The following is a 23,665-nucleotide window of genomic DNA, read 5'->3' on the forward strand; positions in this document are numbered from 1 at the left end:
TCTTCTCATGACTTCTCTTTAAGTATGATGATAATGATAATAAACAACATTTGATTTTGATACTTAGTATATACTGCTGGTTTCATCTAGTATTGACATATGAATGATTACCCCTGGATATATAAACCGAGAACCGAACCTTATTTAAGTTGAGATTGGTTCGGTTCATTTGGAGAGTTGCATACAACCAACTCTCTGCCTCTCCTTCACTAAATTGTAAGTAGAATTTCAAGAGCCAGACCGCGCGCCGCTTTTTTTTGTTTATAGAAAAAACTCGAACACAATCCATACAGAAAATACATTTGAGACGACGTTAAACTTGAGAATCTTCTTCAGTTTGAGATCACACAACCATATACAAGCCAAGAATGTTTCTATTGAAGAACAAGTTTCTTGCTTAGAATCATGTCGTCGGTAGTGAAATCCGCCTCTTTTCTGAAAGTTCCACGACCGAAGTCGAGGTTGTACGAGTCAGTGAGACCATCCACCAAGTCGAACTCTGGTTTCCATCCCAAGACATGCTTTGCTTTCTCCACCGAGGCAAAGAAATGCTGCAAGATCAAAATCCACAACTTATTAAAAAAAAAAAAAAAATTAAAAGATGGCAGCGTGAATCATTTGAATGTTTGGAGGTATTAACCTGGTCACGGAAAGGGAAGGCCTTCTTCTTCCCAAAGTCGAACTCTTTAGGGTTGTAGTGAACAATCTCTGGCTCTGGAAACCCACCAGCCTGATAAAAGAGTGTTAAAATATTACATCACTTGCAAACAGTTAAATCAAAGCAATAATCCAAAAAAAAAGACTCAATATGTAGTACCTTTGCGCAAGCTCTTGCTAAGCCATCAAAGGTGACGTACTTCTCTCCTGAGATGTTGAATATCTCTCTGCTGGCTTTCTCGTTACCAAGCACGGCGAGAAAGGCTGTTGCCAAGTCCTGAAAGATTATACATAATCATTAGATCATTGCTCTTGACGCATGATAAGAGAGTTATGAGGTTAGGTGTGTGCAGACCGGACCTTAACGTGACCGAGTTGTGAGATCTGGATGCCAGAGTTTGGAACTGGGATAGGTCGACCAGCTTTGAGACGGTGGAAGAACCATTCTTCGACGGGGTTGTAGTTCAATGGACCGTAGATGTAGACAGGACGTATAGAAGTCCAGTTTACACCTTTTGATTGCAGTAAGCTCTCTGTCTCCAGCTTCCCCTTGTGCCTACTCTTCGGGTCAACTGCATCCACCTGCATCAGTTAATGAGAAGATCACAAACTTATACATGGAGAATCCAGAGAGATTACTACAAGCTCAAGAAGAGTCAGATTAATTTACATACCTCACAGTGTGGCAAGATATCAGATTTGAGGTAAACACCAGCTGAAGAACAGTAGATATACCTAATACAATTAAACCACACATATTATAATTTTGAAAAAAAAATGTTATTGTTAAAGCTAGCAAACATTCATGTGGTATATATAACTTACTGTTCTAGTTTAGGAAGTGCATCTAATATGGGCTCAACTTCTTCAGCTTCCCTCCCTGTCAAAAAAAAAAAAAAAAAAGAAGAAGAGAAGGTACAATGTATCAAATGTAATCAATTGTCAGTGGAAAGAGACTGTAAAACAGCAAAATAGACAACATGTTACCGTTGATATCATAAACAACATCGAAGCCTTCAGCTGAAAGACTTGACTTCACAAAGTCATAGTCCTTTCTGTCTCCTTTCAAGTGAAGAATCTAGCAAAACATAAACATTTATTATGATTGAACTTCTCTATGTTCTTTCACAAGGAATAGTGTAATAATACCTTGGAAGAAAAATCAGCAAAGTCTTGGTCAGATTCGCCAGGCAATTGTTTGGCAATAGGAGATTTACCTCTTGTGAACAATGTAACCTGCAAAAAGCAACAATTAGCCAATGAGAGAAGGAAACTAAAAAAGACAGTTTGATTGGTCATGGAAGAGAGAATGAAGAACCTGATGTCCCTCTTTGACAAGGAACCTGGATAAGAAGATACCAATGAATCGTGTGCCACCCATAATAAGAATCTTCTTTTCGCTGGAGGCTGATACATAGAGTGCTCCTTTTGGCTGTTGAACCTTCCTCTTGTACTGCAGTTTAAACAACAAAGACAAGTCTGTAAGAAAAGATAAGGCTACTGATGAACCTGAAGCTAGAGCTTCACAGCAACATATCATTATGACTAAGAAGCTCATAACCTTTACTCAAATACAAAAGCAGAGCTGTTACCAGAACTGTTACTTTTAGACACACATTCATTAATCTTAACACAATGATTCATTTCTCAAGAAGTCAAACATGAAACGGATACATTGTGTAATGTGATGAACAAGTTAATGAAATGAAAAGTAAATATATCATCCATCAGACACGCAAACGCAACCAAAAAAAAAGAGAAATTTGAAGATTTTAGAAACAGAGTTTGATACATAGACACGCAAAAGAAACGTCAGAGCAAAGAAAAAAAGAAGACCTGGACTTGTAGGTTGAGCTTGGCGCCATTAAAGTCAGAGAGAGAAGAAGTAAGGAGAGATAAAGAAGGCTGGCTCTGTTGCATCATCATCATCTTCGCCATGCTTGTTGGTTCACTCTCTGAGCAAACTGAAGAGAAAGTCTTATGTGAGTGTCTGTGAATGGTTCGTAAGGCCCCATCATCTTATTGCTTCTGATCATTAAATCTTTTATTTTTCCGGATAAGACAATGATCTCAACCTCTCGCTGTTTCATGGTCACATATTAATAATCCATTGTCGTCCTCTTCTTTCATAAAACATACTGATCTCTAGATAGCGCGATGATTCCGACCGCAAGTGTAAAGGTTTTGTAGGGTGAAAGTGTAATTGAACTTTTTATATTGGGCCTAATGGGCCATAAAGGACATACACTTAGGCCTCTGGGCTGATTTAGAATTTAAAAAAAAAAAAAGATTTTACAAAAAGAGAAGAAATCACGTAGCGCACGCGCAAAGAGGCAAGAGTTTGAAGATCCGGTACTGAAGAAAACTTTGCTCGGAAAATTATATCTTTTCTCGGAGGTAAGAAGATCGGTGTTTGACATATCGGAGAGGTGTTTCGTTTTTCTCTGCTGATCAGCTTCCGTGATTGATTACTTTCGAAAGATGGATCCTAGCCAGGTGAATGAATTTTAGCTGTCTCGATACTTCTTCCTCTTACGCCTCAATTTACCTTTCGTTTCATGTTAATTTCGGAGTTCGATCGCTTATCAGATTCTTGATTAAACTCGATTAGTTGTTCGATCTTGACATTATTGTGTTGGATCTGTGTTCGTCGGTTCCTTATGTGCACACATTAGAAATTAGCAAGCTTGAGCTTAAATAGTCAGTCATTACTAGGTTAAGAATCGTTTTAGTCTCGATTAGTTCACCTCCTTACGACTATGCGTAGCGAGATTAATCCGTTTATGCACCTTTTTTTTTCTTTATTAGCGTTATATCAGTGCAAATTACTTTAGAATTTATACAGATTTGATCGTTTCTTTTCAATGCAGGCACCAGTTGAAAACTATGCGAACCCAAATACATGTCTCTTCCATGTTCTCTTCAAGGTATGCATATTAAATTCTTTTGAAGTTTTTTTATAAGGGTGTAAAAGAAATGGTTTAAATATTGTAACAAGTTTATATTTTGTTTTTGTTTTTTTGGGTCAGGGTGCTGCGTTGGCGTTTTACATTCTATCCGCTCTCTTCTTCAACAGCTTTGTCATCATCTTTGTCGTGACTGTTCTTCTTGCTGCCCTTGACTTCTGGGTGGTTAAGAATGTGAGTGGCCGTATACTCGTTGGTCTCAGGTGGTGGAATGAGATCAATGACTTGGGAGAAAGTGTCTGGAAATTTGAGTCCCTTGACCAGGAGGTTATCCCTCTTTTTTTTCTTTTGCTTCATGTTTTACTTTATTCAATAGGGCGGTTTACGGGTCAGTTGTCTAGAAATGCTGTGTAGTTTTTTACTTTTTCTCAGACTCATTTATTTCGTTCGTTTGTCTGTATCAGTCCTTGGCTCGGATGAACAAGAAAGACTCGTGGCTTTTCTGGTGGACGCTTTACCTTGCAGTGAGTAGTTCCTGTCTATGACTACAGTTTGTAGCGTATGCTTTATCACTTAAAACCTGTTTGAAATGCACCTGAAACTTTAGTGGATGAGTAGGAGTAAAAACAGGCAAGAAAGAATGAACATGACCCACCCTAGTGGTAAAGCAAATGTGTTGCAACGGTGATACATGTGAATTTCAGAGTTTGTCCTTTAGTATCCCTCATTGACCATATTAAAAAGATTGACAACTATCCATGAGATTGTAGCTATGTGTTTAATGTCTGGAGGAAAACATTGTATAAATGCTATCTTTTATGTATTCGCAGCTAAATCTTCTTCTTATCTTTTCCTTGTCTTTAGGCAGCTGCGTGGTTGATCCTTGGGGTATTTTCACTGATAAGGTTTCAGGCCGACTACCTGCTGGTTGTCGGCGTTTGCTTGTCCCTCAACGTGGCTAATATCATCGGCTTCACAAAGTGCAAGAAAGGTAAGATCGATTCCAGTAGAGCCCTGATTTTGTTAAGATTCACATTAAATTCGTAGATTTGTGAATCCAATAAGAACGTATTCATGTACATACTCTTAACTGGTATCCACACTTTTTTTGTTGGTAGATGCAAAGAAACAGTTTCAGCAGTTTGCCTCACAGACAATCGCATCAAGGTTCCAGTCCACGGTACAATCTGCCTTCACACTTGTTTGAGAAAAAAAAATGTTTTAGTGAGAGCAAAGACGGTGTACAAAGAAGATTGTCGCCATAAGCAACACCATGTTTTTTTTGACTGATTGTTTTTCTCCACTATATATTAAGGGATTTAAGAAAGAGGCTTATCATATTCGTCTTTTTGACATGCATATTACATTTTCGACTTACCCTATGGTCCTATGCTTACGTTTAACCCAAACAAAATATCAGAAATTTTACTTTTATTTTTGATTTCGGTGGTAATCTTCAAGATCACCGTCTGAATTCAGTTGAGCTGCTACCAAAAAAAGAAAGTTTCAGAACTCTAAACCCAATATAAAAATGGTGAAAAGCCTAACCAAAAAAAAGTGAATTTGGGCCTTAACGTCTTATCAGCCCAGAATCACATATTCACAAAAGCCCAAGATCACAAATATATTTTGAAAAAAAAAAACCTCTTAAAACTGATTTGATTCGCGAAATCAAACTACAAAACCCTAGAAAAAGCTAACTCCATTGATCCTCCACACACACACACACACAGAGCATATCCATCCCATTCTTCCCGCCAATTTCATGTCTTCGCGGCGTCGCCAGTCTCCTATGATTCCATCTCCGGCGAAGCAGAGGAACAAAGCTCCGAACAATCCCGCGACTCGAACAATCCACAACCGTCTTCCTTCTTTCCTAAAACCCGACGCCGCCGTGGAGATCAGCACCAGCGAGGACGATTACCGCGGCGCGTGGTTCCCGGGGAAGGTGGTCACCGTCCCATCCCCGGATTCCGCCAACTGCCAGGTGGAGTACGCGACGATGTCTGAGGTAGACGACGAGAGCAAACCGCTCAGGGAGTTTGTCCACGTGGATCACCTCCGCCCTCGCCCTCCGCCGATGTCCGAGGCGGAGAAGAAGAGGGATATCGCGGCAGGGGAAGACGTCGACGCGTTTTACAATGGCGTCTGGTGGGAAGGGACCGTTACCGAGGCTCGCCGCGGCGATGGGAAGTTCAGTGTTTACTTCAGAGCCTCCAAAGAGCAGATTCAGTTTCGCAGAGATGAGTTACGGTTTCATCGCGAGTGGGTGAACGACACGTGGAAGCCTCCCCTAGATGAAACTGAAACGGAATCGGAGGAGGAGGAGTCAGAGGAAGTAGACGACGACACAGAAGACAAAGAGGTAAAATATATATTATATAATTTTTTTATGTCCATTAAACTGTTTTAAATTATTTTATGATAAATTAAGCAGTTACTACAAATCCACAAATTTGTTTAATTTATTTTGCTTTGTATATCTAATTTTGAAATTAAACTCAAGAAAACTAAAATATCTCCACTTAAGGCCACACTAACCGTTACAGTTATGATATTTGTAGAGCACTAGGATCCCACACTAACTAATCGTTACAATTACGAAACCTTGCAGTACCTTGTACCACAAGTAGATCCGGAAACTACTAGAGCCATTGCGAAAGAGATGTTTTCCAACGGCACAGTTGTTGAGGTAAGCAGCGACGAGGAAGGTTTCGTTGGTTGTTGGTTTGCGGCCAAAGTCGTTGAACGCATTGGAGAAGACAAGTACATGATTGAGTACAAAGACTTGAGGGAAGATAACGGCGTCGAGCCTTTGAAAGAAGAAGCGGACTTTCTGCACGTAAGGCCGCCACCGCCGAGTGATGAGGATATAGATTTTGCTGTGGGGGACAAGATTGATGCTTTTTACAACGACGGCTGGTGGGTCGGTGAGGTTATGGAGAGTATGAAGGATGGGAGTGTTGGTATCTTTTTCAGGGAGTCGAGAGAAAGGATGAGGTTTGGAAGGCAGGGGCTTCGTCTGCATAAGGAGTGGGTCAACGGGACCTGGGAGCTGCCTTTGAAAAGAGGAGAGGTGATGAAGAGAGCAAAGGTAGTGTTAGAATCTTCTAGAAATGATCTCATATGTGTTTGTTTTAGGTTTTTTTTTTTAATTTGGATCTGCAGAAAGTTCCATGTGAACGGAACGTGAGACGTAAAATAGCAATCGACAAGCGATATTTCAGCGTTGGAACTCCAGTGGAAGTTGGCAGCATTGAAGAAGGGTTTGAAGATTCTTGGTTTCTTGCGAAACTTGTTGAGTACAGAGGAACGGACAAGTGCCTTGTGGAGTACGATAAGCTGAAAGCTGAAGATGGGAAAGAGCCGTTGAGAGAAGAGGTTAATGTTTTTCAGATAAGGCCTCAGCCGCTAGAGATGGTCATGGTTAATCCGTTCGAGAAGCTTGACAAAGTTAACGCCTTGTATAATGATGGATGGTGGATCGGGGTGGTTAGAAAGGTGCTTGCCAAGTCGAGCTACCTGGTTTATTTCTCGAGAACTGATGAGATGCTCAAGTTTCATCATTCACAACTAAGGCTACATCAGGAATGGGTTGATGGCAAGTGGATAGCATCTTCCAAGGTATGCTTTTACCAACTCATTTTATCTCATTACATATAACTTCGATGTTTGCTCAATTATTTTTTAAATAAATTAGCATTGGTCCTGGTTGTTGGCATGTAACATTTGGTGTATTAATCATATGCTTTTACTGATGGGGTTCTCGTTAACTTTGCCTTTCAGTCTCAGACGGCGTAATTGGGCTGGAGAACGCGTCTGGATTTTTGGGATCTCAAGTTTTTTTATAAAAAAATTGGAGGTATTTGAATATCGTAGTCTTAGCCCTGATGTTCCCTAGCTACTGTAGACAATTGCAGTTATGTTGATTAAATAAAAGACAAAGGAGTTGATATTTTCTGATTTCTTGCCTTGTTGATTACCCAACTGTGATTTTAGCAAATATATGTTTTTGAAAAATGTTAGATCATTATATCATCTAGGTGCATTTATGGTCTTTCATTAGTCACATGAATGTGAAAGACGTATCTTTTCATTTGCGACAACTGCGAAGTACATTAGTATCTCATTTCCTTTTGTATATGGTCAAACTTGCTCCCGGTATAGTACTTGAAAGTCATACTTATTGTGCTTTTGGAGTCAATGCAAATGAACGTTGTTGCTATACTTAGTAAAGATTAAGCAGTACGCCATCCCTCCTTTTAGACCCAGCGTGTAAGATTTCGGTGTATCTCGAACTCAGTGTTCTTGAAGTGACATACAAAACCATCTTCAATGTAGTTTATAAATAATTATACGGTAATATTTGTAGAACAAGATGATGTTGACATCTTATTACAGGTAAAAACAAGCAGCAACGAGTGGGTGGGTAATAGATAAGAGTAAGAGCAGTGAGAAACACCAACTCTCAATGGTCGGTTTAAATTGTTGAAGCACACTTCAAAAGATTTCGGTATCTCTTAACTGTAGAAGCAGTGAGAAGCTTGATTAGGCATCCTTGACGGCAACAGCCTCCTTGGCAGGTTCTTCCTTGGCAGCCTCCTTGGCAGGTTCTCCCTTGGCAGGCTCCTCGGTGGCTTCACTGCTCTTCTCCTTGGCAGGTTCTTCCTTGGCAGGTTCCACTTCCTCTGGGACTACAAAAGCTGAGACAGGGAAAGTCCTGGAGAGTGTGGTTGGTGACATAAAGGTGATCTTCTCTTTCTCCTCTGTATATATCTCACTGATAGTGACCCAGATAAGAAGCTCCTTGGACTTGACTCCAGTGAGCTTCTTGATCTTACCGGTTTGGACCACGGCAGTAACTTCGGTTCCATAGGAGACAAGCTTATCGATCGCTTCGAACTTGTGGGTGATGCTCTGTTTCTGCTTCAGCCACACAACACCTGACTCTCTGTCATACCCAACCTCTTCTATGTCCTTCAAAGGTAGTAAGCCATTGGGCATAGAGATTTCCTTGAGGAAGACTTTTATCTTCTCTTGGCACATCTCATCTCCGGTGTACATCTCTGCCTTAGCTCTCACCTCCTCTGTGACCAGACCCATCTCTGTTTCTTAGCTCTGTTGTGGCGGGTTTTAGTTGTGTGTTTTGTGGAGATTGAAGTAGCCTTAACCTTGTGAATTGTGATATATAGATGCATGTAAAAAGCATTAATGGGCATGGTTGAGAAGGTTAGTGGGTAAGTACATAAATTCTGATGCGTGGCATGTCCTGTTTATCCCATTTTTGGGTTTAAATTATCTGGCAATCATCATCATCACAATAATGGACAGTTAGTACTATTAATAATATGATTTGATGGTGCATGCATGGCCCCTTCCATATAAATGCAGTGCCTATCATCTCACTTTCTCTTCAAATAATTCCTTGAGATATTGAAGATCACCTGTTTTTTTTCTTCCCTACTATCTTTAGAACCCAAATAAATACTAATTAAGTTCACTTAAAATAACTATAGGAGTTCCCAACTTCTAACTTATTGATTGTGATTTCTCACCCTGCTTTCTTGAGACTTGATTCCTGCCTTGCTGTGTTTATGATTGATTATTATTATTATTTCAAATTTATGTCCATACAACAAACTCTTTTAGTTTTGTGAACAAACGCTAAAACCAACATCATATCAGAGATATCGCGCAAGAGCAGGTTGTTCTCGTGACATCTCAAATGAATTGTTTCGAGTATAACAGATCAAAAGTAACATCTAAGCTTAACAAGAGAAACTGGGCAGCGTTTTCATGGCAGTGATTATTCAACACTGTCTCTATATGTTTGATTTCCTTAAACATTGATACTGTGATCAACTCTAGGCCTGTCTAAGATAATGCTTCGTGGTTTTGAAGACGAAGCTGTTGTGCCATGATGGACTAATAGAGAAGGCTGCTGAGTGGTGATGGTATTTTTGACATCTCTGGTCTATTTATAGCTTATGAAATGGTTCAATATACAAATTCCGGTTTAAATATATTCCGGTTTAATTGGATTCGGTTTTCTAAATCGCGTTCGCGTTTATGTGTGTTTTAGGCTTTTAGCAAATGGCTACTTCCTGGTTCCATCTTGGCGACGTCCCTAGCCTGAGAGATTTTATCGTTTGGCTTCACTGAAAAACCCTAATGGGAACAACCTCGTGTGGTGGCGATGGCGAGAGGCAGAGTATTGAAGATAAAGAGCAATACGGGGTGTTGCTGTATTACAAATACACCACTGTTCCCGATGTAGATGAGCTCGTTTCCTTTTATGAATCTAGCTGCAACTCACTCGGGTTACTCGGCCGAGTCAGACTCTCCACTCACGGCGTCAATGTCACCGTATGCTTCTTATCTCCTTCTCTGCATATCCGATGTTGTATATTTAATCGAAAAGGCTAAACCTTTATGTCTTTAGAGGAATGAAAGACAATAAAGTCAAACTCTTTCTGAGTTCTGAGTCCAGAGCTAGTTGGGGTTGATTGTAAGATCCAATCCATATGAACCATTGAAGAGGCAGAATCCAAAGTTTGAAGCTTTTTGATAGAGTTCTGTTTATAGGGTTGTGATAACAGAATACAGTTTGCATTTTTGGTTTTTAGGTTGGTGGGAAATTAAGTGCATTGGAGGAACATATTGCTGCAGCAAAGTCGAATTGTTTGTTCCAAGGCACTGACTTCAAGCTTGCATCTTGCCATCATCCTTTGAATGACAAAGTTTCTCAGGAGTGTGGGTTTACATCACTCTCCATCCGTGTTGTTGAGGTTCTTCTCTTGCCTTCTTCTCTTAACAAAACATAACTTCCTTAGCCCTTGCTAGCATTTTTGACATAACTGTGGGCATTGTGTTGTGGTTTGCAGGAGTTAGTGACCTTTAGTACTTCCCCTCTCTTGAAATCACCAGATATTTCAAATGCTGGAAGACATCTCTCTGCTGCTGAGTTTCATTCCGTCCTGCAGAGTGCCAGTAAGATATTTCTTTTAATCTGTATTATCACCTGCGGCTATATTGTGTTATCTTATCTGATTTATGTTTTTTTTTTTAAACTCAGAAGAACAACCTGATGGATCCGGGAAGTCTGAGAATAAGGAACTTGTTTTGCTGGACGCCAGGAACCTGTACGAGACACGCATTGGAAAATTCGAATCAGAGAATGTTGAGACCCTTGATCCTGAGATCAGGCAGTATAGCGACTTGCCAACTTGGATTGATCAGAATGCAGAGAAACTGAAGGGAAAAAACGTGCTCATGTATGGATTATAGTTCTATGAACATATTACATGAATACGTTTCTTGTCTGTTTGCTTTCCTTACATCATTGAAGCTCTAATGTGCTGGGCAAAACCCAGGTACTGCACTGGCGGAATCAGGTGTGAAATGGCATCTGCATATATCAGATCTAAAGGCGCAGGGTTTGAGAATACCTTTCAGGTTAGCAAATGGGTTTTGATAACACAAGTCACTGAACTTGGCTGACTTTAGCTGTTAATTGTTTTCTTGCAGCTCTATGGTGGCATACAGAGATATCTTGAACAGTTTCCTAGTGGAGGGTTCTTCAAAGGGAAGAACTTTGTGTTTGATCACCGGTATATGAATCCACCATCTTTCTCTTGTAATCTACCAGGAAAAGGGTAACTTATATTTTTCATGTGGGGTTTTTAGGATCTCAGTTGGGAGCTCAAAAGAGGAAATAATAGGCTGCTGCCTTCTCTGCAACAATACCTTTGACGACTATTCTCCACGTTGCCGTTGCAGACTATGCAGGATGCTTGTATTAGTCTGCAATCATTGCCAGGTATTGGAGATCTACTTCACATTGGATTGTGTTACCTTGGACTTATGTTGTGGTGTTGCAGGTTAAAGGAGATGATTATGTGTGTGAACTGTGCCGTAAACACAAAGGACAAGTCCCTTTGAGTCTTGATCACTCAAACCAGCCTTGTGAAAGCAAAGGTAACGTCTGTTTATACATTGTGAAGTTTGTAATCTCATATTCTACGCCCCTGCAGGTGATGACGATACAAGGCGGAAGCTAAGGATCCTATGCCTACATGGTTTTAGGCAGAACGCGTCTGGCTTCAAAGGGAGGACTGGATCACTAGCAAAGAAACTGAAGAACATCGCTGAGCTTGTGTTCATCGATGCACCTCATGAACTACAGTTCATCTACCAGACTGCTGCTACTACCACTCCTCCTCCACTGGGGGCATGCAACAAGAAGTTTGCGTGGTTGGTGTCACCAGATTTTGACAAACCGAGTGAAACAGGCTGGACAGTGGCACAGTCCCAGTTTGATCCATTGCAGTATCAGAACCAAACCGAAGGGTTTGACAAATCGTTGACATATCTGAAGACGGTGTTTGCAGAGAAAGGCCCTTTTGATGGCATTCTCGGATTCTCTCAAGGTGCAGCAATGGCTGCAGCTGTGTGCGGGAAACAAGAGCAGCTCTCAGGTGAAATAGACTTCAGATTCTGCGTGTTGTGCTCGGGTTTCACATCGTGGCCATTGCTGGAGAAAAAGAGAGAGCAAGGGTCGATCAAGTGCCCTTCACTTCACATTTTCGGAAGCCAGCCTGGAAAAGACAGACAGATTGTGACTCAAGCTAGCTCGGACTTGGCGGGGTTGTTTGACCAAGGTTGCGCCACTGTCATAGAGCATGACTTTGGCCACATTATTCCTACAAAGTCTCCTTTTATTGATGAGATTAAAGCTTTTCTTAACCAGTTTGTTTGAGGACTTTGTTTATCAAGACAATAATGTTCTTGCAATCAAATAACTTTTCTTGTTTCTGTAATCTGACAAATAAAATTATGAAATGAAAAAACTATAACAATAAAGATAATAGTGACAAATACAAAGTGTGATCAATCCTAAACCAGTAAACCACACTAGACATAACATGATTCATCCCAGATTTAAAGGTATATTAAGATGCAGAAGCAGAGAATGATTCAGACAAATGACAACAAACAGAAAAAATGGTATAAAAGCCTTTTTGCGCCAGTATTTCAAAAACCAACCTTCAATGACAGTAGCAAAAGATGATTCTCAGGTCCCCCCCCACACCAAATGATTTTCAATGTTCTATACCCTTTGTTCAACCAAATTTGAATCCACCAGGGGGAGCAGCAGCCTGGTTGTTCCCAAAACTGAAGCCTTGTTCTGCTGGATCTCCGTCTGGCAGAATCTGCTCATCCTCTTCTTCAGCCCAATATCTCTCCAAGATTTTAACGGCCTTCTCATATATCTCGTTGTTGTCATGGGACTGAAGGTTTTCGATTTTGTCCAACCCATCAGATTCTTCAATTAACTGAGCATAGAGATTCACCCCACCGTTTAACCCCATCTCCTTGTCAGCCTCACCAATCTTGAGAATGTTCTCAAGCCCCTCTAAGCACACCGTCACAATCCTTGGATCAGGGCAGATAAGAAGATCACAGAGAGGTTTGATGCAACCTTGTGCTACCAAATACCTGCACGCAAAAAAGTTTATTATAGCATTTTTCGATATTGAGATGGATGGTGGGTACCAGACTATTAAGAGTGAACACTGAATTGTAATCCACTTGTTTGCAAATGCGCTTAGGCAAATAGAGATGGCTTACTGAATCTGCTCATGAGAACCTCCTGAGGTAGCATTTGAAATAGCCCACGCAGCTTCCTTCTTTATATCAAACTCTGCGTGTTGGAGCAAATGCACAAGAGGGAGGACAATCCCAGCGCCAACCACAGCCTATTGTTTGAATATTATAAAAGTAATTAAAATTTTGGTTTTAGCCTCTCTGAAACTTTGATGACTATTATAGCAGGAAAAGCTATACCTCTATCTGAACTTTATTCCCAGCAGTAATATTTGAGATTGTCCAACAAGCTTCTTTTTTGATACTTTTCTTGTGATTTTGCGTGAGCAAATTGTAAAGGTGTGGAAGTACCCCACTATCAATTATAAACTGAAAAGCAAACATACATGTTTAGTAGCAAACACCAAAACATTGTAAAATGGCATGCTTCACAAATGATACCTGTGTCTGAGAGTCATCGCCAGTTACGATGTTCCCAACAGTTCGGAGAGCAGGAATGAGAACCGTCGGTGATGGATGACTTCAAGAAATATATATCAGTTAGTAATATAAAGAAAACAATGATGCAAGTTGTTGAGAGCACCAACACCAAAATTTTAAAAAGAATCACAAGTTTGAAGATGACAACACCGTTACTGAAAATACCACAAGTATAAAGCACTCAGAATCCGAATGAAAAAAAAGCTAAGAAGACTAACCTTAGAAGCTCCACAAGTCGTGGACAGACACCAGCCTCAATCACAGCCTGAATTTTATCATTGGGGCCATCTGAAAGGTAGGAGAGAGCCCAACAGGCATCAGTAAGAACTTCTTCATCATTTAGATAAATAAGCTGCCGAAGAACTGGCAAGGCAGGCTTCACCTGGAATATATGTGAATATGTCAAACATTATGAACGCAACCAAAACATATGTAATTTAGAAAATCTGTAACATAAGAGGATACATTTCTCGATTCCTACCTCTTCAAATGGTGTTGGTGGTTTCCCACGACAAAAGTTGGACAAGGTCCATGTAGCATTCCTTAGCATGGATAGCTTTGAATTTTCGTTTAACTGAGACAGCAATGGTAGAAGAGCCCCATAGTTGAGAACAAGATTCCTGCAGTTTGGCGAGTCTCCAGCAACATTCCCCAAGGCCCACACCGCCTACAATGGATATGCATATAAAAGTTTGTAACACAACATTACCGGTTTAGCACCTAGAACTACAGAGAAGCACTTGGTTGACTATCATTAAAAAAAAGAAAAAAAAAAATATATATATATATATATATTAGATCAAAAGAAACAATAAAAATAAAAAGACAAATATGGGCACAGAACTTGGAGGCATGTATCCTGGTCAAATATAAAATGCAAGTGCAAGTGAGAGCTACAATTATCTATAGCTAGTTAGTGGTAAACCTGCTCCCGGACGTCATCACTAGCAGAGCTAAGAAGCTCGACGAAGATAGGTACGGCCCCATGTTCAATCACAACCCGAGTATGATCTGATGTCCCTGACGCAACGTTGGTCAAAGCCCATGCCGCCTCAAACTGCATACGAACTTTAAAGTAAGCCAACATACATTCTTGAGTTTTTAAAGTGCCAGTGATAAGGAATATGAGACATACCTGGAGTTGTGGATGGTCTTGCCTTCGAAGAAACTCAACAAAACGAGGGATAACACCGGCTTTGATCACTTCATCAATTGGAGGACTGCGCTCTGCACATCAAATTACAAAAAAAAAATAACCATCTCAAATGTCTTTACACACACATATAACATTCTAAAAGTAGAAAAAAATGTATAACATACCTATAGATAGCAACTTTCTAAACTGAGTAGTAGCTTCAAGCTGAGCTTGAGGATCATCAGAATAAACACCTTGTACCATCATTGGGATTCCTTCCAACTGCCAAAATCAAATCAAACATACAAATCCATTAACAAGATCAGTACATAGAGTTAACTAGATTTGCTGTAATATAGTAAGGATCTGATCTTTGATTTGAAGGGGAAAAGACACACAATTCAAATCAAAGATCCATCATCACTAACAAATCAGATCAAAAAGATCCAAAATCAAAATCAAAAGATCCATTACTCGTTTCTCAACGGCGGCAGCGCTCTGGAGAGCATCGAGGCCAGAAGCTCCGAGAGGCTGCTGCTGTTGGAGCATCATGCCTTCGCGGCGCTTCTTGAGGAGACTGTCCTCGCGCTTGTTTTTACGAATCTCGACGAGGTTGTCCTCTCTCCTACGCCTCGCCTCATCTGCATCGACACCAGTCTTGTATATCTTCTTCCTCAGCTCCGCGCGTGTGCTCGGCCTCAGCGACATCTTCCTTCCTTCGTTAGTCTCTCTCTCTCTCACTCACTCTCCTGGAAACCACTTCGTGTCTGAGATCTTCTCTTTTGGTAGAGAACTGAGAAGAAAAAAAATGGAGAAGGAGATCGTGGAGTCTGAGTCGTCTGTTGCTGTCGGGTTGGATTCGGTTTGTTTTAGTTTGGTTTGGTTTGGTCTGGTCTGGTCGGGTTTTTTATTATTTGTTGGAGAGCTACTTGGAACCTTCCGGGTGACAAAGAGTATTCTAAAGTTAGCTTTTGGTCATTTCCATCATAGAATTTTAGTGGAGAGATATATACAAATTTTGTTTTCCATGATTAAATGAATGAATACTTCATGACTAAGAGATTCTTTCTTCTGTAATATGGTAGAATTATTTTGTTCTCGCAGTGGTGTAAAAATATACTGATGGTTGATAAGGATCCCGCTACATGAAAACCAGGAATGGAGAGATTTCCTCCCTTTTCCGTTCCAATTCTTTCGGATGATAGTCTTAAGAATGACGTAGCATAGATAACTATCGAACCTTTTTTGGATAAGAGCGGAAAGATTTTTATATTGGTTAATAAAAATTTGATGTTGTGAAAAATAGATAGATATTTTATGATAAGAACAACGAATAATGATATATTCAAAATATCTAGAATAAGAAAAGCCACAAATATAGTCACGACTGGAGAGATTTCTTCCCTTTTCCGTCTCAATTCTTTCGAATGTTGGTTTTAAGAATGACGTAGCATAGATAACTATCGAATGTTTTTCGATAAGAACGGAGAGATTTTTATACTCAAATGTTGATTAATGAAAATTTGATGTCGTGAAAAATAAATAGATATTTCGTGATTAGAACGGCGAACAATGATATATTCAAAATATTTAGAATAAGAAAAGCCACAAATATAATCAAAACAAGGAAACAAGACGGAGTTTTATATAATCTCAATAATTAGATGAAAAACTTGATAGTTATGATAAATCAAAACTAAATATTTAGAACAATAACAGCCACAGATATAATCAAAGAAAAAAAAACAACACGGATTTTGTATCCCAGCAAATAAATGAAAAGCTTGATAGTACGACAAATTATGACTAATCAGAATCAGAGTCACTATCGATAATATCAACACAAGGACGTTTTCCCTCCCTCACTGATTGCCTATGCAGTTCATCTTCTTGAACCATGTTCCTTAACTCTTGTTCGATGTTGTGAACCCTGTTCATTCCATGATCATACAATACCATCCATGTTTTTTTTTTTTTTTTTTTTTTTTTTTTTTTGAAACTGGCTTTCAGAATACCATCCATGTTGTTTCTCATGCATTTTAATAGACAATACCATCCATGTTGCATTGATGATTTTGAAAGCTATCTTGGCAACAGCAGATTTGTTTTTCTCCGGGCAAAGCTTAGCCAGGATGTTCATATACTGTTTATGGACTGTTTGATAATCATAGAACGGGGTGATTCCAAGGATGTCGTAGGGTGTAAACATGTTAGTATTTACGAACCTCCAGTGAATTTCATGAGCCAAAAAAACTTGTGAGATCTTACGATGGTTCGCAGATGTGTTTGGGAAAACAAATGTTAGTGCATGAACAATTTCAAAGGCTTCTTTTAGGTTACCTCTTCGGTAATGTTCTTCAGCCAATTTTACGTTGTTTTCGGAAAACACCATAGCTGACATTGGTTCGCTCATTGTTGAGATTTGTTTGATTGCAAAAAAATTTAGAGGATATAATTTTAAGGTGAATGAGGTTTGAGACTACCACCAAAATTTATAGTAAAAAAATCTTAATTGAAAAGGAAATATATTGATGTAAAATATAAGGAATACATAATTTATATGTACATAAAGTGGAAAAAATTTAACCAATCGTTTACAATATATATTTGTCTTTATAATATTCTGCGATACAAATATATATTTTATGTCATTGACAAAAAAGTATAATATTTATGTTATTCCATTTTAGTATTTTGGAAAATTTATTAAAAAGAAAGTTGACTAGAAAAAAAGCAATTTAACTTTGAATTTTCGTAATTTCTAAAAAATATATTAATCTTTTGGTAAACGTAATTTAATAGCTATTATGGTTTATATATATGTGGAATTGCAACGAGCTCATACCAACTTTGAACCAATCGTTGTAATATAACTTTTACTTATAGTATTTTGTGATAAAAATATTTGTTATTGTCCCCAAAATAATATTTTTTGTTATTTGCGATATTTTATATTATTTTAATATTTTTAAGATGTTTTATATGCAAATCCTCGTGAACTTGTAATTTTAGACACCAAAATATATTAAACATTTAGATGACATTAGTTTTAAATAATAACATGTGCCAGGTTTGAGACACTAGATAATGGCACTACAATTTATTTATTTTAAGCATTGTAACATGACAAACCAAGGTTGTGTTGTGAAGATTTTTGGGAAGAATGACATATTTCCACACCAGAAATATCATATAATAACAAATGTACATAATTTTTTAATATAGTTCTTGTTGCACACTATTTAAGTTTAAAACCTAGTTCTACACACGATAAAATTTTAAAACTCAATTTTCCATAAATTTTGAAGGATGAACTAATACCAACAAATAGCGGTTTAAAATTGGTCAATGTTCCCTAAACCCTAAACTTAACCAATGACTGACTTATTTAAACCAGATTATGACCCAATCAGAGAATTTAAACTATATTAAATCAGTCTAATACAATTGGATTTAATAAACTGACCCAAAACCCGACTTAAGAAAATTTAAAACCCTAAAAACATTATTCTTTTTTAGTTGGATTGTACTAGTATCAACTGATATGAACTGGTTTACTATTGGTTCATGTCATAAACCATTAAAACCAAGCTAAATTTTGGTCTGTGTGGAAACGAGTTTCAAACTTTTATCGTGTGTAGAACAAGTTTTTTTTTACATCAAACAATTGATCTATTATTCAAATTTGAGATTGTCTAGAAAATTAGACCGGAATAGAACAGTTAATTTTGTGTATAAAACTAGGTTATTAAACTTAAATGGAGCGTAATTATATCGAGATTGAAAAATTAGGTACATTTGTTACTATATGATAGTTCTGGTGTGGAGATAAACCATTTTTCCAAAATTCTTGTTTGAAATACTCCCAGATTTTAAATGTTAAAATTGTGTGTATATATACAGGTTTGAAAGAAACCGAGTAGAAATTGCGAAACTGGATCGATTAGAATGTTGATTGGTTATGAGTGCATGTCAGTTGATCGGTCTCTCAAGAGGCAAGACTGGTCTAAATCAATCATATTAATAACACGTACTCTAGAAAATCGCTCGGTCGGGCAACTTAAATTATTTGTCTAATCAGATATCTTGTGTTGACATGTCTTCATTTAAACATGTGTTTTTCTAATCGGTTGGTATAGTTGATTTTAAACCACCATCGCATGAAATCTAATTAAGTTTTTCCATCTTTTAACAAAATTTGGATAATGAAAAATAACATTAATTTGGTTACCATTTTTCTCCAGTTGTAAAATTGTTGTACAAATATAAATCAATTAAGAATTTCTCTTTTAGTCGTATTATATGTTTCCTAGCTTCACAAGATAAAGGATGACTTTTTTTTTACAAAAAAAAAGATAAAGGATGACTGAGATATATACATTTCTTAAATATGGAATTTAAATCACCTTCCATAATTTTCGATACATGGTACGTAGAACTAATTGTTAACCACATTATGGTGGTCTATTGATTTCCATTATATGAAAAATTATCATGTTGATCCAGGCCAGGATCGATTCTTTTTTAATGCAGAATTATTAGTTCAACATGTGGCAACACGAATATAGATTCATTGCTTACAGTCCATTTGAATACTCGGCATAATGATTATCCAGGACTGCACCTCTTGGATGTATGTGTTTTTAATAGATTCGAATTTAATTTTTTAGTCAAAATATTAACTTTTTTCTTTCAAAAAAAGAAAATTTATTGTTTGCACCCAGAAAATATTATAAAACATAAAAGAGCTCTTGTCTCTTACAGTTTTCTTTGGAATCGCTATATGAGATCCCAATGCATGGATCTCAAATCTGTCAATCTTAATTAGTTTCTTTCAAATTGATCCCAAATCAGTTAATCTTAATTAGTCATCTCTTTCGACAGTTATATCTTGTAGAAAACCACATATTTATGAGACTTGCATGCGTTTACTTTGTGGCTTCCATCCCAAGTTTTCAGGTTTGGTTGAAGGGTTAGTTATATTGCATCAAACTAATAAAACTCGATGAAGTAAAGATCTTTTTGATTTGTAAAAATTAATTGATTAGCAAACAGAAAAAAATATTTGAAAATAATAGGAAGTAGGGCGAGCGTCTATGAAGGAGAAGTTCTCAGGTTTTATGGAGGATCAAGTGGTTTCCCGGTTTGAAATAACTTTAACCATGTAGGTAGAATGGCTTTGAAACAAGGAGGTGACGCTCGCTTGTTTCTAGGCTCTGATTAGTTTGTTGCATTAATTTTTGAGTTCCTTGTAGCTTCTTATATTTTGTTTTATCTTCATATTGAAGTTTGGAATAAAATTTTCAGGGTAATGACATGATAATGTTCCATGATGAAGAAAAACAAATCTAAAGGATGATAGCATCATCTTTACGGACTAGGCAAATCCCCTAGACTATATTTGCGAAGTGATTTTGCCACATATCCTTTCTATAATCAATTTCACAAAATAAATATGACATGGTTACTGAAATTGATGACATGGCTTCCGAAAAAATATGACATGGATAATTTCATTTAATGCTCATATATATATTTTTGGAAAACTTTTTAAAATATGTCAATAACTCATATATTACATTTAATGTTGATTTATATTTTTAGTAAACTTTTTAGAATATGGTAATAACTCATAAATTATCACTAAAAATATATTCAAATATGACATTTTTTAATTTCGAAATATTATTTAATTAATGAACAAAATATATAATTAAGCTAAAACTAAAAAACGAAAATTAATTTATTTGATTAAAATATTTAGTAATTATGATTTAATATAATAAAACCCAAACATAAAAACGAATTTAAGGTTTATGAAATCAGATAACTCATCAAAACTGATATAATAAAGTATTTTTAAAAATAAAAAGATAATTCATGTACATATATCCTTAAGGAATTTTAATATATAATCAGATTATTTTCTAAAAAAATAAGATATTTTTTTTATACATTGTGTTGTTATCTTTAAATAATTGTTTCTGTTATAAAAGTTAATATATACCATTACTTGTGAATTTATAATATAGTCAAAAACGAATTTATATTAACAATATTTTTTTTTAAATACGATAATTCTTATATATTGTGTTGTTATCTTAAAATATTTTTTATATTATAAAAGTTAAAAATTAAGATAAATAATTTATGTTTAATTATTAACATTAGTAAATAATTTTAATGACTTAACTGATAAGTTATCATAATCTTGAAATATTTAGAATATTCTAAAGACAATATCATAGCCAAACTTATACACTATAATTTAATAATATCGAAGTATTACATATATGTTTATATTATGTTATATATGGTTTTATCTAAAATTTTAAAAAAAATCTGCATTTTAAAAAAAAATTATAAATTTGTAATCGTAATATCATTAGTTTCTTTTAGATATATACAATTTTATATGATTTTTTAGTAATTTTGTACAAGTTGAATTAATACATTTAACCAAAAGAAATATATAAAAAACTAATCTAAGATTCTAATTTTAAATATATAATATATATTCTTAAATATTTTTTAAAATAAAAAAATATTTTATCTTTATTTTATGCTTAGTTAAATAATATTTATATTAATTATTGGTAAAATAATAAAATATATAATACTGGTAAATTGCATTTTTAAATATAATTTAAATTTTTAAAAATTTATCACTGCACATGGTGCATGAAAACACCTAGTTAAATAGTGGAATGTTATGTTCATTTTTGTGTTTGATATCTACTGGCCCACAAGCAAATAAACATAAAATAATGCAACAAGAACACAACTATATGCAACTGGTTTGGGTTTGGGCTACAAACTTCGGTCAATAGAAAATTAGAAATATATCACTGCTTAACTACAGATACAAATTTGTAACCAAAACCAAATGGTCGTATTAAAATAGTTTCAGTTTTTGATGGTTGAGAACTCTTTGTTGATCGAGAAAGAAATTAAATTTCATCATATAATACTCATTTCTGTATGATTTTTAGAGCTGTAGTTCAAATGTCTGATTGTCTATAAACTTGTGAATTGCTCTGAAACAGAGAAGCACAGTTGATATCAGTTAAGAATTAAGATCTTCACATTACGAATAGAAGTTTTGTGCATTTTTCATTGTATGCTATTTTTCTTCCCTCGCTATCTTCATGGTTATCCAAATGGGGATATGAGAGCGAATTTTTCTGACGTAATTCTAGTACGTGACTGATCTACATGCAAAGTCGTATAATACTAACTTCGGTAGAAATGGTTAAAAAAAGGAAAAGTTACATGTATGTTGGTAGTGAGATAGAAGCAAAATTTGATGAGTTAAGTGGATATGGTTGACTTGAGACCACGTGCGGAAATGTAGAAAAACACGAGCACAGTTCAAAGACAACGAAATTTCTCTGCCGAAGACATGTGCGAGTGCATGCTGTCTTGCGACGTGTTCCCAGCTTCCATGTCATTACAACACACAGAATTCCTTTACATATAGGAAACCTATATATGTTTTGATCAAAAAAAAAAAATAGGAAACCTATATATGTATATATTTTAATGTGAGAAAGAAAAGATATGGACGACTATTTTTGTTGAAGTCAAATTTTGTTCTAAACATGGTTTTGTTTGCTTCTCTCGTCCCAGGACCCATTGTTTCCACACTCAAACCATATAGTCTTGAGCTCCGGTTATTTCCACTGGTTTAACCCAAGTCTCTTTTCATTCAGTCTACGGGGATATCTGTTTCCTAATTTTTTGTTATAAATATTGTAGTCATCATTAAAACATACATACACAACCAAACTATACAAAATGATATAAACTAATAAGTGAACTTACACGTTGTTTTAGGTAACATTACTTGTGAAAGCAAGGTCAGTGAATAAAAAAAACTTGATAATTATGAATGACAGTGTGAGTTTGTTTCTCACTCATAGATACTATATAGCGTTGTACAAAAAAAGGAGAAAGAGGAGACTATTATTCTTCAAAAGCTGGCACCTCCTCAGCCACATTCACATATGAGGTCCATAATTGGAGTCACATGGTTGCATGTGATTACATTGGGTCTACCCCTTTAGCCACATATGGCCAACTCCACGTTTTCCCCTTTCTTTTCTTTTGTTTTGTAGCTATCATTCGATGCATTTATATATATATTCACAGTTTTTTTTGGTTCTCAAGTCTGTCTACTAGTTCCAAATATCATGTGAATACGTTAATTAATATTAACAACTCGTAATATCAGGATAGAAATGTCAAAGGACAAAGAGAAATGTGTATGCACAATCGTAATAATAAAATAAAAAGTTATCCGGGTAAGATTCTTGAAAGTCATTGTGTGAGAAACCATCTTTATTAACTTTTTTTTCTGGAAACAAAAACACAATGACCCACAGACATGTTGCCATTAATATGATATATAAATTGTGAATGCAAAGAAGGAAGACATATTGGGGTATAAAAAAGAAGTAGCACACGTGGGGAGCCTTAAAGAGGGGAAGAAAGATGTTCCTCCAGATTCATTTCTCAATCTCTTTGTTTCCCCTTCTTTTGGTACTAGTGTTGTGGTCCTTCACACTTGTTTCAATGTTACTTACTTGCTCTCCTCTAGTGGATTTCTTCTTCTGACAAACTTACACTACCTTTGTATTTTTCATACCATAATCAATATCTAAATGTCAAGTCTTCTACAACTTTTAAGTAAAAAAAATAAAAATCATTCAAGAAAATAACTCTTTTTGTTTATCAATCAGTTTCATAGTTATTTTGAAAGTAACTCTTTTTGTTTATCAATCAGTTTCAGAGTTATTTTGAAAAGTAAATCTTTTTGTTTATCAGTCAGTTTCAAAGTTAAAAGAGGGGCATTAGTAGCAAAGTATATTTTTGGACGGCA

General features: G+C 36.5%; 7 protein-coding genes across 9 annotated transcripts; 3 read left to right on the forward strand and 4 right to left on the reverse strand.

Annotated features, from left to right (window-relative positions):
* Positions 1-233: 233 nt before the first annotated feature.
* Positions 234-2,702, reverse strand: LOC130509018 (chloroplast stem-loop binding protein of 41 kDa b, chloroplastic). The gene is made up of 10 exons (XM_057004550.1): positions 2,494-2,702; positions 1,976-2,110; positions 1,807-1,893; positions 1,645-1,735; positions 1,483-1,537; positions 1,332-1,392; positions 1,018-1,239; positions 818-934; positions 641-730; positions 234-551 (listed from the first exon to the last, which is right to left on the reverse strand). The coding sequence occupies exons 1-10, from the start codon at positions 2,593-2,595 to the stop codon at positions 375-377; spliced, it is 1,137 nt and encodes a 378-aa protein (XP_056860530.1). The 5' UTR covers positions 2,596-2,702; the 3' UTR covers positions 234-374.
* A 266-nt stretch (positions 2,703-2,968) lies between these two features.
* LOC130509030 (Golgi apparatus membrane protein-like protein ECHIDNA) lies at positions 2,969-4,922 on the forward strand. 2 transcript variants are annotated; one of them, XM_057004569.1, is made up of 6 exons: positions 2,969-3,153; positions 3,528-3,584; positions 3,687-3,890; positions 4,028-4,087; positions 4,428-4,554; positions 4,682-4,922. In XM_057004569.1, the coding sequence occupies exons 1-6, from the start codon at positions 3,139-3,141 to the stop codon at positions 4,768-4,770; spliced, it is 552 nt and encodes a 183-aa protein (XP_056860549.1). In that variant the 5' UTR covers positions 2,969-3,138; the 3' UTR covers positions 4,771-4,922. The 2 variants fall into 2 exon arrangements, with proteins under 2 accessions (XP_056860549.1, XP_056860554.1); XM_057004574.1 differs by lacking the exon at positions 2,969-3,153 and having other exon boundaries at positions 3,522-3,584.
* A 311-nt stretch (positions 4,923-5,233) lies between these two features.
* Positions 5,234-7,526, forward strand: LOC108859566 (protein AGENET DOMAIN (AGD)-CONTAINING P1). Its single transcript, XM_018633512.2, has 4 exons — positions 5,234-5,928; positions 6,178-6,657; positions 6,732-7,187; positions 7,350-7,526. The coding sequence occupies exons 1-4, from the start codon at positions 5,329-5,331 to the stop codon at positions 7,362-7,364; spliced, it is 1,551 nt and encodes a 516-aa protein (XP_018489014.2). The 5' UTR covers positions 5,234-5,328; the 3' UTR covers positions 7,365-7,526.
* Positions 7,527-7,877: 351 nt separating this feature from the next.
* On the reverse strand, positions 7,878-8,733 carry LOC130509029 (uncharacterized). Its single transcript, XM_057004565.1, has one exon. It carries the CDS (start codon positions 8,664-8,666, stop codon positions 8,112-8,114), a length of 555 nt encoding a protein of 184 aa, XP_056860545.1. The 5' UTR covers positions 8,667-8,733; the 3' UTR covers positions 7,878-8,111.
* A 923-nt stretch (positions 8,734-9,656) lies between these two features.
* On the forward strand, positions 9,657-12,375 carry LOC108807927 (rhodanese-like domain-containing protein 6). 2 transcript variants are annotated; one of them, XM_018580151.2, is made up of 9 exons: positions 9,657-9,929; positions 10,190-10,351; positions 10,448-10,553; positions 10,639-10,837; positions 10,937-11,018; positions 11,091-11,173; positions 11,250-11,382; positions 11,444-11,540; positions 11,597-12,375. In XM_018580151.2, the coding sequence occupies exons 1-9, from the start codon at positions 9,735-9,737 to the stop codon at positions 12,319-12,321; spliced, it is 1,782 nt and encodes a 593-aa protein (XP_018435653.1). In that variant the 5' UTR covers positions 9,657-9,734; the 3' UTR covers positions 12,322-12,375. The 2 variants fall into 2 exon arrangements, with proteins under 2 accessions (XP_018435653.1, XP_018435656.1); XM_018580154.2 differs by having other exon boundaries at positions 10,642-10,837.
* A 21-nt stretch (positions 12,376-12,396) lies between these two features.
* Positions 12,397-15,616, reverse strand: LOC108807939 (importin subunit alpha-4). The gene is made up of 10 exons (XM_018580163.2): positions 15,259-15,616; positions 14,970-15,066; positions 14,785-14,876; positions 14,575-14,706; positions 14,131-14,316; positions 13,868-14,031; positions 13,611-13,689; positions 13,410-13,538; positions 13,194-13,321; positions 12,397-13,061 (listed from the first exon to the last, which is right to left on the reverse strand). Exons 1-10 carry the CDS (start codon positions 15,490-15,492, stop codon positions 12,686-12,688), a joined length of 1,617 nt encoding a protein of 538 aa, XP_018435665.1. The 5' UTR covers positions 15,493-15,616; the 3' UTR covers positions 12,397-12,685.
* Positions 15,617-16,590: 974 nt separating this feature from the next.
* On the reverse strand, positions 16,591-17,253 carry LOC108843191 (uncharacterized). The gene is made up of 2 exons (XM_056986836.1): positions 16,800-17,253; positions 16,591-16,714 (listed from the first exon to the last, which is right to left on the reverse strand). Exons 1-2 carry the CDS (start codon positions 17,195-17,197, stop codon positions 16,591-16,593), a joined length of 522 nt encoding a protein of 173 aa, XP_056842816.1. The 5' UTR covers positions 17,198-17,253.
* Positions 17,254-23,665: the final 6,412 nt, after the last annotated feature.

The sequence above is a fragment of the Raphanus sativus genome, chromosome 1 (genome assembly GCF_000801105.2).
Source record: "Raphanus sativus cultivar WK10039 chromosome 1, ASM80110v3, whole genome shotgun sequence".
Classification (NCBI taxonomy): Eukaryota; Viridiplantae; Streptophyta; class Magnoliopsida; order Brassicales; family Brassicaceae; genus Raphanus; species Raphanus sativus.

Excerpts from the sequence above, each read along its gene's own strand:
- LOC108807927 (XM_018580151.2), top strand. The coding sequence starts at position 9,735 with ATGGGAACAACCTCGTGTGGTGGCGATGGCGAGAGGCAGAGTATTGAA. Across the intron at positions 10,838-10,936 it reads AAGGGAAAAAACGTGCTCAT|GTACTGCACTGGCGGAATCA; the intron begins GTATGGATTATA and ends GGCAAAACCCAG. Across the intron at positions 11,541-11,596 it reads CCAGCCTTGTGAAAGCAAAG|GTGATGACGATACAAGGCGG; the intron begins GTAACGTCTGTT and ends ACGCCCCTGCAG.
- LOC108859566 (XM_018633512.2), top strand. The coding sequence starts at position 5,329 with ATGTCTTCGCGGCGTCGCCAGTCTCCTATGATTCCATCTCCGGCGAAG. Across the intron at positions 5,929-6,177 it reads ACGACACAGAAGACAAAGAG|TACCTTGTACCACAAGTAGA; the intron begins GTAAAATATATA and ends GAAACCTTGCAG. Across the intron at positions 6,658-6,731 it reads AGGTGATGAAGAGAGCAAAG|AAAGTTCCATGTGAACGGAA; the intron begins GTAGTGTTAGAA and ends TTGGATCTGCAG.
- LOC108807939 (XM_018580163.2), bottom strand. The coding sequence starts at position 15,492 with ATGTCGCTGAGGCCGAGCACACGCGCGGAGCTGAGGAAGAAGATATAC. Across the intron at positions 15,067-15,258 it reads CTGCCGCCGTTGAGAAACGA|TTGGAAGGAATCCCAATGAT; the intron begins GTAATGGATCTT and ends TGATTTTGGCAG. Across the intron at positions 13,322-13,409 it reads GGAATAAAGTTCAGATAGAG|GCTGTGGTTGGCGCTGGGAT; the intron begins GTATAGCTTTTC and ends TTCAAACAATAG.
- LOC130509030 (XM_057004569.1), top strand. Across the intron at positions 3,891-4,027 it reads TTGAGTCCCTTGACCAGGAG|TCCTTGGCTCGGATGAACAA; the intron begins GTTATCCCTCTT and ends TGTCTGTATCAG. Across the intron at positions 4,088-4,427 it reads GGTGGACGCTTTACCTTGCA|GCAGCTGCGTGGTTGATCCT; the intron begins GTGAGTAGTTCC and ends CCTTGTCTTTAG.
- LOC130509018 (XM_057004550.1), bottom strand. The coding sequence starts at position 2,595 with ATGGCGAAGATGATGATGATGCAACAGAGCCAGCCTTCTTTATCTCTC. Across the intron at positions 2,111-2,493 it reads AGCTCAACCTACAAGTCCAG|TACAAGAGGAAGGTTCAACA; the intron begins GTCTTCTTTTTT and ends TTTAAACTGCAG. Across the intron at positions 1,538-1,644 it reads TGTTGTTTATGATATCAACG|GGAGGGAAGCTGAAGAAGTT; the intron begins GTAACATGTTGT and ends TTTTTTTGACAG.
- LOC108843191 (XM_056986836.1), bottom strand. The coding sequence starts at position 17,197 with ATGAGCGAACCAATGTCAGCTATGGTGTTTTCCGAAAACAACGTAAAA. Across the intron at positions 16,715-16,799 it reads CATGAGAAACAACATGGATG|GGTTCACAACATCGAACAAG; the intron begins GTATTCTGAAAG and ends TGGAATGAACAG.
- LOC130509029 (XM_057004565.1), bottom strand. The coding sequence starts at position 8,666 with ATGGGTCTGGTCACAGAGGAGGTGAGAGCTAAGGCAGAGATGTACACC.